Source organism: Centrocercus urophasianus, unplaced genomic scaffold, assembly GCF_019232065.1.
Source record: "Centrocercus urophasianus isolate 14NV4802_14NV808 unplaced genomic scaffold, USGS_Curo_1.0 seq_24, whole genome shotgun sequence".
Lineage (NCBI taxonomy): Eukaryota > Metazoa > Chordata > Aves > Galliformes > Phasianidae > Centrocercus > Centrocercus urophasianus.
Window position 1 is genome coordinate 12,726,848 of NW_024884800.1, and position 11,765 is coordinate 12,738,612.

Below are 11,765 nucleotides of genomic sequence, written 5' to 3' on the forward strand. Positions count from 1 at the left end.
TCCAATAGGAGCACGCCGCGGACCCCGTGGGTCCAATCAGCAGCGGGCGCGGACGAGACGGCCGGCGTAGCGGCGGCGCAGACGGGTAGCGCGGCAGAGTGAGGGCGGCGGCGGCAGGGAACGGACGGCGGGGTCGGCGATCGGTGGTAATCATGTCTCTCTCCAACAAGCTCACCCTGGACAAGGTGGATGTGAAGGGCAAGCGGGTCGTCATGAGGTGAGCAGCAGGGCCGCGCCCCGTGCGTGTAAACGGGGACGGCGAGGCCCCGGCTGCGGTCCCACCGAGCGAATCCGCGTGCTGCGTTACGAGAGATGCGCTGCGGTTCCCGGCGCCTCCCGGTCGCTGTGCTGCACGCCCCGGTTTCGCTGTTCGGGGAGCGCGCCGTGCTCTGCGCTGCTCTGTGCTGCTCTGTTACGCCCCGTTGGGGAATGACGGCGCGGTAACGGTGCTCTTGTGTCCGGTTTGTAGACTTAGTTCGTTGTGCTTGGCTGCCGGGTCGATTTGTTTCTGCTCATCTCCTCCCGCTTTGCTGGCGGCTTTTGTCGTTCCCGTGTGTCTCCGTGTCGAGCAGGCAGCAAGAAAATCCAAGGACTACTAAATGGGGGTGTTTTTGGTGCAGGTGTGGAATAACGAAGGATAAACTGTAGCGTGCGTTTGACTGGGTCTGATACTCCGTTACAGCCGGTTAGGCGTTCCCTTCCTCCTCGGGAGGAAAAAGATGGTGCTGCTCAGCGCCGTGCCTTGGCCACGCTTTCCCTGCGTGAGTCAGGGAGAAGAGAAGCCGCTCTGCGAATAATTTCTGCCCTGAGCTGTTACACAACCGGTTTCCTGCTGCTCACCACGTGGGCACGAGGTATGCTAGGCAGAAATGGCTGGCGGAACTCCTCCCCTTTATCCTTTCCTCTGGCGCGTGTAGGGGAAGCTACCTCTCCATCTAGGTAGGGTCTTCCCTACGGCCGTAGTGCTCGGCTCCGAGGGGATTGGAGCTGCGAAGAACGGAAAGCTCCCAGGCGGTGATCTGAGAGCATGGGTTTCACAAGGAGAAGTGGGGCAGCTCGTTCAGTCTATTTTGTGCCTTGGCATCGTTGCTGCTGTGGTCGTGAGAGTTGGCTTGTATTGGTGGTATGCAGCCTGCTGCTTGTTCTTCAGTTGTACTGTCGTTACAAGAATAAATGGTTAATAACACACGGGTCTTTGTAACAGAACTTGTGCACAAAGCAGCTGAAAATCTGACTCTAACCTTAGTGATACTGCATTTCCAGATAGATGCTTTACTTTCAAGTTCCTTCATTCTTTGTTAATTTTTTTGTTTGTTTGTTTTCTGCTTTTTTTAGGGTTGATTTCAATGTTCCAATGAAGGATCACAAAATAACCAACAATCAAAGGTGAGACCCAATTTTCATCCAAAAATGAAGACCCGAAGTCCATTTTCTCTCTCATTTTATCCCAATTCTGTTAGCAGTCCCTGGAGTGGTACCGTGGTTACACTGTCCCTGCTGGTACTAGAGTATTAGAGTTGACTCAGAATGGTTATTTAAATGCTTCTGCAGCTGTTTGCAAACAACGCTTACCACAGACCTTCTCACTGTAGAGAGCACATTAAAAATACCACTTAACTGTATGGATCCTAACCATTATTTCTGAAGTATGGTTGCAGTATTATGGCCACGTTACAGCCAAATGTCTGTTTGGCTCTGATTGCTGTACTTGATGGTGGCATCCAGAAGACTTTCTGCTCTCCTTACTCTGTTAACTTGTTGGTTTACATCAGCATAGTTGTTCTGGAGCTGCACATGAAAACACAGGGCTTAGAATTAGGGATATACAATGTCTTTTTATCTTGCTTGTTCATCATTTGTAGGCAGATAACAGTTTTGGTCAGCATTCCCATCGTTTCTTATTGATTCAATATCAGTGATTAGATCAGGAGCCCAGTAGTATTCATATGCTTCCTGACAATTTTTAGCTACGAGCTATCAGCAGCATTTGGATGACAGGGTACACTTGACTTCCATCTCCTGTTATCATGGAAGATCACAGCAGAAAACCTGAAAACACTGTGGGATAGGGAAATTATTTGGTATATGATGCGTAATGACTGTGCTTCAGGGATTGTCAGTTTCCCTGGGAAGGAAATAGGCTGCGTTAGCACCAGGGCAGCTGTGCTCTGTGAAGTGTGGTAGTCTCCTAGATGTTTGTCCTAGCAAGTGTAGGCTGCTGAGAAGCCCAGTGTCCCTTTTAGGAATGTACTGGTGGCGATGCCCTGCTGTCTTCAGAAGTACACTGAACTGTGTGAACATGAGAGGGAGGATGTTAAGTAATCGTTCTACCTAGCTCTCGTGTTCTCTTTCTGTTACCTTCTTGAAGAACAACTTCCAGGACTCTTGTGTGAGTGATTATCAAGTCTACTTGTGTGGCAAACTCTAGCTGAATCCTTTTTCATTTGGTTTTCTCTGCCATTCCAGAATCAAGGCAGCTGTCCCTACCATCAAGCACTGCTTGGATCATGGAGCCAAATCAGTGGTTTTGATGAGTCACCTGGGCCGCCCAGATGGAGTTCCCATGCCTGACAAGTTCTCCTTGGCTCCAGTAGCTGTGGAGCTTAAAGCTCTCTTGGGCAGGTGAAGTAGCAGAACAGTTCAGCGTGCATCAGTCCCTCCCTGTGAGCAGACCTGGATGCTTTCCTTTTGGATAGAGAGTCACTAGTGGGATGACAGTGTATATCTTGTCTTTGCAGGGAAGTCTTATTCCTGAAGGATTGTGTTGGTCCTGAGGTGGAGAAGGCCTGTGCTAATCCTGCAAATGGCTCCATCATCCTGCTGGAGAACCTCCGATTCCATGTAGAAGAAGAAGGGAAAGGGAAGGATGCTTCTGGGAACAAGGTGAAACTTCAAGTTTAGGTTCTGCGTGTGCCTCCTCTGGTCTTAATACCTTGGTTGCAGCAGATTGACAATGAACTAGTTGCTCATTCAAAATGCTGTTTATGATTTCATTCTCAGAAGGGAACCAGAGAGAGAACCTTTGTTCAACAAGTCTGACACCTGCACTATGCAGTGGAAAAGTCTGAGTCAAATGCTTTGAATATCCAAGATGAAACAGCTTAAGTGAAAGGCTGTAAATGATTGCCAGGGGTCTGTAGTCTGTAAAAGGAATGAAATAGGGCTGTCCAGGAAGCTGTGGAGATGTCTAAAATAAAATTCTGCATCTGTTGGAGATTGTCATTCTCACAGCACTAGCCACAGTGAATTTTTCAATTTTGTCTCAGCTAGTTCTTTAATGTGCTGATCAAATGTTCTGCAACATAGAAATTATCAAACCCCGTTATAAGCCTGTCTGCTCTTATGGTAGCCATCAAGAATCTGGCTGCCTTGTACCTCTGACATTTTCTTGAAGGTCAAGAAGAATGTTTGCTCCAGACAGCTGCTTTTCTTAGCGATAGTGACCGTGGTGACTTTACATAGATTTTGGCTCCTTTCATATTCAGCGCATGGAGGGGAGTGCTGACACCGTGTGGTGCCCTTTAGAGGCTGGTGCAGGAATCCAGTAGCTTAAGAAAATAGCCCAGAGTAGCTTACTAAGTCTGTGCAGATGAAAATAAGAAATTGAGTGGGTTCGAAGTTAACCACAGTCATGTGTAACTGAAAGTCAGTGTGGTGGCGGGGAGAAGAATGGGACAAGAACTTAATTTGCTTTGAGAAACAGTCCCTTCATTTTGTGTACTAGTGTGCATACAGAAGCATGTGTTGCAGCTGGGCAATGCAGAAGGGTACTGCTGACAGATGAGTTTCTCAGCTTAACCATCATGCCCTGCCCACAGGGGAGGGAAGGGTTGTCCAGATACAAATTTGTGGGTTGTCAGCTGATGCTTGGAAAATGTCTGTCCAAAGCAAATCAAGTGGTAGTGGTTCCTTCATTCAGAGTCTCATGTTGTGCTTACAGATGCTCTAACAGAAGCATTTCATCTCTTGGTACAGCCAGGCAATTTAATGAGTGAAGGAACAGTTCTAGCATTGTTCTAGAATCTGCATGGTCCCTCTAGCTTGTGTTCTGCTCAGGCTGTGTTAATTAAAGGGCATGCAAAGCTGAACTACTTCCCATTTAGGATTTGGTAGGATGCCTGGATGATGGAGGAAGTCCCTTAACAGAAATGTGTCTGTTCTTGCCTAGTACGTGCTAAGCTCATTTCCAGTGTTCCTATGTTGGCTGCTGTCACTGTGGCCTGTTGTAGTGTGCAGGCTATTTATAAGTTAATCCTCAGTGCAGGGATGCAAAATGAATCCATCAGCTCATTGTTTTACCTGTAGTGCTTAGAGACCACGCTTTCTTTGTTCAGTAAATGAGTGAATTTGAATGAGTTTTGTCTCATCTCAGCACTGACTTCTCTTGCATACCTTTTATGTGTTAGCTGTTTCACCTCATGTAAGTAGAAATCTGTTGGAGAGAGCAAAAGGTTGCAGTCCATGCCTGCTTTACTGATGCAGCTGGAAATGGCAGTGGTCCTCAGGGCTTTAATAGTAAGCTCTCAGAGTTTAATACAGAGTTAAAACTATTTAAACATCTTTTTTGTTTCTACTGGACTGGTAAAGAGCATACGAAATGAAGACACCCACAGTTGAATTTCTTCAGCTGATCTGTCTTCGCGGTTTTTTTTTCCTTCTTTTTTAGAAGCCCATTGCTTATAAATTACTGGATTTCACTTTAGTTTTATGTGAGTAGCACAAACTTGTCATTCTTTTTCTTTTTAGATCAAAGCTGATGCTGCAAAAGTGGAGGCTTTCAGAGCCTCTCTTTCTAAATTGGGAGATGTTTATGTCAATGATGCTTTTGGAACTGCCCATCGTGCTCACAGGTATGTATCTGTTTTCATTCCATAGGCAGAACTGTAGAATTATGCCTGCTGTGGAAAAACAAGCTTTGTCCTCACTGAAGTTTAGCTTCTTGAGGCTATTCCATTATTGTTCTGCTATGTTTGTTCCTGAGTGATACTTAGTGGAGGTAATTGTCTATAGTGTGTATGGTTTAAAGTTTCTCCCTGAGAGCAGGAGACAACTGAGCTCTTAAGACTAGAATTCACTTTTTTGGTTGTTAGTGATGCTACATTTTTTCCTTTCCTCACTCTTACCTTTATTCTGCAGCTCCATGGTAGGTGTTCATCTTCCTCAGAAGGCTGCTGGCTTCCTGATGAAGAAAGAACTGGATTATTTTGCAAAGGCCCTTGAGAGTCCAGAGAGACCCTTCTTAGCAATTCTTGGAGGGTAAGGCTCAAGAACATACCAACCATACCCATACTTATTTTTCTTTAACAGCTCTGGAACGAACGATAAGTTCTTCTGGCTTTGTTCAAACAAATACTTTCCTTTGAACTGTACCTACAGTTCAGATGTTCAGGTAATTCCTGAAATCTCTGGATTATTTGGAGGCTAGCTTACTGTGTTCACCCTTGTGATGACTGAGTCTGCTCATCATATCTTAGATTTGCTTATGTTCCCTAAGTAAGGGACAGTCCACAGCAATTTGCTGTACAGTTGACCCAGAAGAGCTGATACACTTGATGGCCCTGAAACACTGTCAGTGACCTTTCCTCCATGGTTCAGAGTACAGGCATCCTGCAAGCTCAGCACTGTGTAAGTTGACACTGTCTGTCTAATGCAGTGCTGACCTACTGTAGTTTGCTGAGCCTCTGCTCTTCAGCAGCAGCCAGTGTACAAAGAGAATTGAAGGCACAACACCAAATGTCTGATTTGCGCGTAGAAATAAGTGTTTCAGTTTGCCAAGTGAATTTAAATACTTTGAACAGTAACACAAAGCTTGGACAACATTGCATTTCCTTGATGATAAAAGTATGTGGCTTATTCCTGCTCTTTATACCAATAAATATACTTTCAAAGAAGTAAGGCTCACTTCTTGCATCAAATTTTAAATGTTTCAATGATCTTGATTACAACGAGCAGTGCTTGCTTTTCATTGGTGCCTCTCCAAGATTTAGAGCTGCATGTGAATCAGCTGTGGATTGGCTACTGCTTATGTATAACAAAACTGGACCCGGAAGATTAACTGAGGATAACTGTATTAATAAATGAGGTGAAGATGAACTGTGTTGGCAAACAAAAAGCCATGTGCAGGGAAGTAATTTCTAGTAATTTCAGCACTAGGAGCAGGATTGTACACAAAGGAAAAAAAAGAAAAATCTAAATCACTTTCACATTTCATTTGCCTGGAGCTTCACAAAGGAAGATGCATCCTGCAGGTTTTTGCCCTGGGTCTGCACCTCCCGTCAATCCTTTATCATACAGTTCCCACAGTGTGGCAGCATTAGCAACTTCACTGCTTAAACTGGGGCTGAGGGCTGATTCACACCAGAGATCTCCACAGCTGCTAAGGTTAGGATGGTAGAGGGAATACATATTCCTAATGATTAGGTCTGAAAGCATTTTATTACTGAAATCTGTGTCATTATAATTGTTCTAGAGATGAGTTAACTAAAGGAATAAAAATGTCATTAGGTAAAGCAGAGCCAAACTGAGGCTGTAAAGCAAGTCTCTTCAGTACCAGCCATAGTTTTGCCTAATTTCCTAAGTAATTTCCTAAAGCCTTCATGAAGCGCTCTTTTGAGTAACAACATGTGACATAAAAGAGGAAAGATTTGTCTACTGAGTGCTGCTTATTTTCACTCCTACAAAAAGTGACTGTGGCACTGTTATTCTGTTATCATTCATATCTTGTGCTAAAAGCAGCCAACTGCTTTTGGGCAGGGCTGTTTGTCCTACTAGTTTGAATCTGTGTTGTGAGTTTGGGTTTGGGACCTGAACTGATTACAGGAGTTTAGTCTGTGGTAGAGATCCACTGGTACAGTAGATCTAGATTTGGACAGTAGTTGTGAATGGCAGTGCTCTGATCCCTGCTGTGTGTTGCTGGATAGTCAAAAAGTGCCAAGCTAAATTTATATTTAAATGGGAGAAAAATTGAGGGCTTCTTATTCTATTTTTATCAGATACTGTTTAATGCTGGCCTGCTGAGTTGCCACATTCTTTCTGCCCACTCCCCGTAACTTCTTTGTTGAATCATTCTCTCAGAATGACCTTGCAATATCTCAGTATTGCCGTTACTGAATAGCAGTTGAAAAATTCTGCTTTATACTTCTATGCAGTAAGTCCTTCCTTCAGGCTTTGTTCTGTCTTAATTAAAGATAGAGTAAGGTCTGCCTGAGGAGTCTGGGGTGGAGACTACACTGTTCATTCTTTCCTTTTCTTTTCCAGAGCTAAAGTTCAGGATAAGATCCAGCTGATCAGTAACATGTTAGATAAGGTCAACGAGATGATCATTGGCGGTGGAATGGCATTCACCTTTCTTAAAGTGTTAAACAACATGCAGGTATGAAAGAGAATTGTGTCTGCTTCTAGTAAAGGATGACCTGTATATATAGCTAGAGAGTATACCCTATAGAGAGTAGGGAGCACCCAGAAATTGCTCAACAGCCTGTTTGCAAAAATTGCCTTGCTGTGTATGTCTTAGTGCTCTAATAGAGCTCTCCAGAATTGCTGTCTGAATGGTATGGCTGCTGTTCATCTCATAAATAATGTCCAGTAGCTCAACAGATGCTTTTTTTATTTTTTCCACATAATTATTTTGTAGATTGGCAATTCTCTGTTTGATGAAGAGGGATCAAAAATTGTCAAGGACCTGATGGCCAAGGCGGAGAAGAACGGTGTGAAGATTACCTTGCCAGTGGACTTCATCACTGCAGACAAATTCGATGAGCATGCACAGACTGGGGAAGCCACTGTGGCTTCAGGCATTCCTGCTGGCTGGATGGTAGGTGTTAATAGATGAGGGACTAGAAATAGTAACAGGAAGCACTGAGGTGAGAAAAACACTTCTTGTAGGAATTATAAGAGTAACTGTGATCCTTTGCAAATGTTTCTGAAGGCAGTCTAACTGCATGAAATACTTTTGTTTCATAAAATGAAAACCATGTGGTTTTTCCTGATACAATTTTAAGTCTTAAAGTAGCTTTTGTGGGATTTGGATTAAAACAACAACATTCCTCTAAAACTTTCAGTTCTAAATGGAGTGTAAGTCCCTTTTATTTGACTGGAACTTAATTAGAGTTTGCAAAAGTTTCTAAGTAAGGCTTCATGCATCTGACATTGATTTTATTTTTTTTTTTTTAAATGACTTATTTGTACTCAGAATACAAATACCACACCAGATTCCACCCCACAGAAGTAACTTCTGGCAGATCTCTATTCCTTGGTATTCAGTGCCGAGAGAAACTCTTGCTTTGTGATTAGTCTGCAGTATCTGAACTGGCAGCAAACTTGGGGGCACAAAATCAGCACCATCAGGCGTTCCAAGAGCCTTGTTAACTTCAGTGTCAAATGAAAGAGGAGGGGGGGAAAAAAGCATTTGAGGATCCCATCAGTAAGGCATTGGTGATTCTAGGTAAGGTGCTAGAAAGCTTCTCTCTGAATTCTCTTACTTGTCATAGGGCTTGGACTGTGGCCATGAAAGTGTTAAGAAGTTTGTTGAAGTTGTAGGAAGAGCCAAGCAAATAGTGTGGAATGGTCCAGTTGGAGTCTTTGAATGGGACAAGTTCTCCAAAGGAACCAAAGCCTTGATGGACAAAGTAGTGGAAGTAACTGGAAAGGGCTGCATCACCATTATTGGTAAGTAGTTGCACATGATTGTTCTTGTCTTTATAAAAGCAGTAAGTTTCTGCCTGCTAAGCACCACATTAACAATAGTTTGCAAATTGTTTTATAGCAATGCTTTCATCTCCCCCTCAGCTTGCAGAGTATGACTTTAAAAACTGCTGTATGAACTAATGTTGAGGATTTGGGAGCACCACCAGCCTGTAGCAAGGCTGTGTCCCTTAAGCTGAACAAACTGAATTTCTTGCCTTGCTCATTTTTAATTTTTCTTGTACTACAGGTGGTGGAGATACTGCTACATGCTGTGCAAAGTGGAACACTGAAGATAAAGTTAGCCATGTCAGCACTGGAGGTGGTGCCAGCCTGGAACTGCTAGAGGGTAACTGTTCTTTTCTTTTGACTTGCTTGAGCAAATTAGGTAATTCTGGGTGCTATGCCTTATGTTGATATTCAGGAAGGCACAACAACAGAATAACTGTCGTCTTGTTTCAACAAATGGAGTTGCATATAAGATCCTCCTAGCTCTTTTTTTGTCCCCCTAGAGGAAGAGAAAAGAAAATGGAATATTCCTGCAAAGAGCATAGACTGTCACTCCCATGCAGCAATAAAAGCTGTAAAAGAAAGTAGTACAGCTCTCAGAGCAGCTCCTTGCTTATCGATGATTCCCTGAAACATGCTAAGCAGACTGTTTGCAATGCTCAGTTTGAGTTAGGGATCAGAATAACTTCAAATTTTGGTTAGAAGCTTCCTTTTGAGGGCATCGTTGGAAATCCCCTGGTTTGGGGAGCCCTCTAGCGATCACTTAACAAACCTGCACAAGAGTACTGAGAATCCAAAATGGTGAGGATTTAGAGCTCTTCCAGTGAGTTACATTGTTCTCTAAATGGGTTTTCATTTCCTCTGGTAATTATCTTTTTCCCAGTATGTGTAAAGTATCTAATACTGTCAGCGTCTCTGTAAAAGAGAAACTGCAACAAACTGCATTGCAGCTGTTGGTTTCCAGCAGTTGTATGTGAGACAGAGCTTTTGTTTCTGTTGCCTAGGGAGTGGTGGTAGAGGGAAAGAATGCAGATGGCTAGAAGGAAGCACTGTGCAACTGATTTATTCAAAAGGACAAAATTGTCTAAGTTTTGGCCCAAAGTGTGGGCTTGTGTGTGATCTTTTAAATGTAACGGAAGTCTAGCTAACTAGAGGATCTTCTGAAGATATCTATATATTAAAAAAAAAAAAGGCTACTAAAACAACTAGTGGGCTGTGAACAGTGTTAAAATTCAGTACTGTTGTACAGCTCAAGCATTCAAAAGTAGTGGTTTTTTTTTTTGGGGGGGGGGAAGGGGGTAAGAAAATGTCCTTCTTTGATAATGAAGAACAACAAAAAGCTAAGAAAATGCCTCAGAAAACATTGCACTTCAGTAATTTGGGGACCCATACCCAAAGATGAGCATGTTCCTTACTCTTGCCCTTTGCAATGATGTATCTAATTATCAGGACACAGATGTTTTAGTCACAGTAGAAGTCTTGGAGAAGGTAGTGTTTATTTTTCTTAATTCACTCATTAAATTTCCACCACACACTCCAAAATCCTATCTACGTGCTGCTGGGGATTAAAGGAATTATGCAACAACTTCCCAGATCCTATCAAAAATCTGTTTGCCATCAAACTTAATGGAAGAATATCTTAAAGTATTTGGATCTGCCCCTAGCAGGAACTTGGACAGAAACAACTGTTATCATTAATTGAACACTGATGATTGTTGGCTGCTAAGAATCTGTCTGCAGATATGCTCTGGATACTCACTAGAACCCTAAAATGTATTTACTGTGTGGAACAGTTTAACCCATATGTAGTGATTGCCACAAACAGCAGCAGGAATGCCTGTAGAAACAATGTGACCTGTAGTTCGAGGTGTTTTGGGGGGGATTTTGTTTCTGGTTTTTGAATATGTGTAAACATTGCAGTTGTAAGCATAAAGCCAAGTACTTCTCCTTCTGAACTTTACTGGAATTCTTCAACTACTCACAGGTAAAGTTCTTCCTGGCGTGGATGCCTTGAGCAACGTGTAGAGAACAGCTTATCACCCCAGTTCCTGTTACTGTGCACAGCCCCTGAGATTCAACACTTCTATGCTTCTGTATTTCAACTCTGCCATAGACAGATCACAGAATGTAAACCGAAACTGGACAGGATTTGAGAAGACAACAGATATCTTATGGCTGCAGTTTACATGATCTGGATTTGTTCACTCTTATCCCACTTGAATTACTGTAGTGCGTTTAAACTGTTGTTGTGGATTTAGAGTGTATATATTTATATTTTGCCTTCTCAGAGAGATTAATCCCTGTTAGACATGTCTGTTTCTCAGAAAGGAGTGCACCACGTAGCTTCTTCAATGTTCCTAGCAGGCATTTCTGTCACTTGACACGGTTCAGAAACAAAAGGGGACTCCAATTTTTTGGAGGCTGACTGTTATAGCTGCTGAATAAACATATTTAAAATGCTGACAGCTGGTATGTAGTCTTTCTTTCAGATTTTACGTTAAAAATACCCTTATTCTACAACAGGAGTCAGATCTTTCTCCTTGCACTAAATATAATGTTAGTAAATTATTTATTTTACCCCATAGATCTGTAAGCATCCAGTCATCATGAATGTGAACTTTGTTGGTGAGGAAGTTATTAAACATCTACTGTTACATCAAAGCTTTCATGTCATCAAATAAGAGAGAAGATGAAATTTTAAATAGCAGGAGTAGTAAAAAATGGGCATATCTTAAAATGTGGTTCTTGTAGAGAGAAATGGCTGCATAGTAGATAGCTGAAGTCTCTAACCTAAATATTTTGGAACGTTTGAAGACAGGTAAGAACTCAAGATTCTTACCTTCCCCCTTACGTATACAAACAGAACAGCAATACTCTTGTTGATGTAAAGTCAACCACTAAAAGTGGTAAAAAAAAAGCATAGTAAAATACAGTTTGAATAATCAGGCTTGTGTTTACAGATGAAGCATGCTGCAGAACTACAAGCATTGTCAGTGGAGGAGCACCAATATGGTGCAAATGTATAAAGTTGGGATTCTGATCTTGGCTGTTCTAGGTTGTAACCCTGTGCTTGC

General features: G+C 42.7%; 1 protein-coding gene across 1 annotated transcript; it reads left to right on the plus strand.

Annotated features, from left to right (window-relative positions):
* The first annotated feature begins 88 nt into the window (after positions 1–88).
* On the plus strand, positions 89–11,154 carry PGK1 (phosphoglycerate kinase 1). Its single transcript, XM_042825230.1, has 11 exons — positions 89–217; positions 1,336–1,386; positions 2,467–2,622; positions 2,739–2,883; positions 4,747–4,850; positions 5,137–5,256; positions 7,258–7,372; positions 7,634–7,813; positions 8,490–8,667; positions 8,933–9,031; positions 10,676–11,154. Exons 1-11 carry the CDS (start codon positions 153–155, stop codon positions 10,714–10,716), a joined length of 1,254 nt encoding a protein of 417 aa, XP_042681164.1. The 5' UTR covers positions 89–152; the 3' UTR covers positions 10,717–11,154.
* The last annotated feature ends 611 nt before the right edge of the window (positions 11,155–11,765 follow it).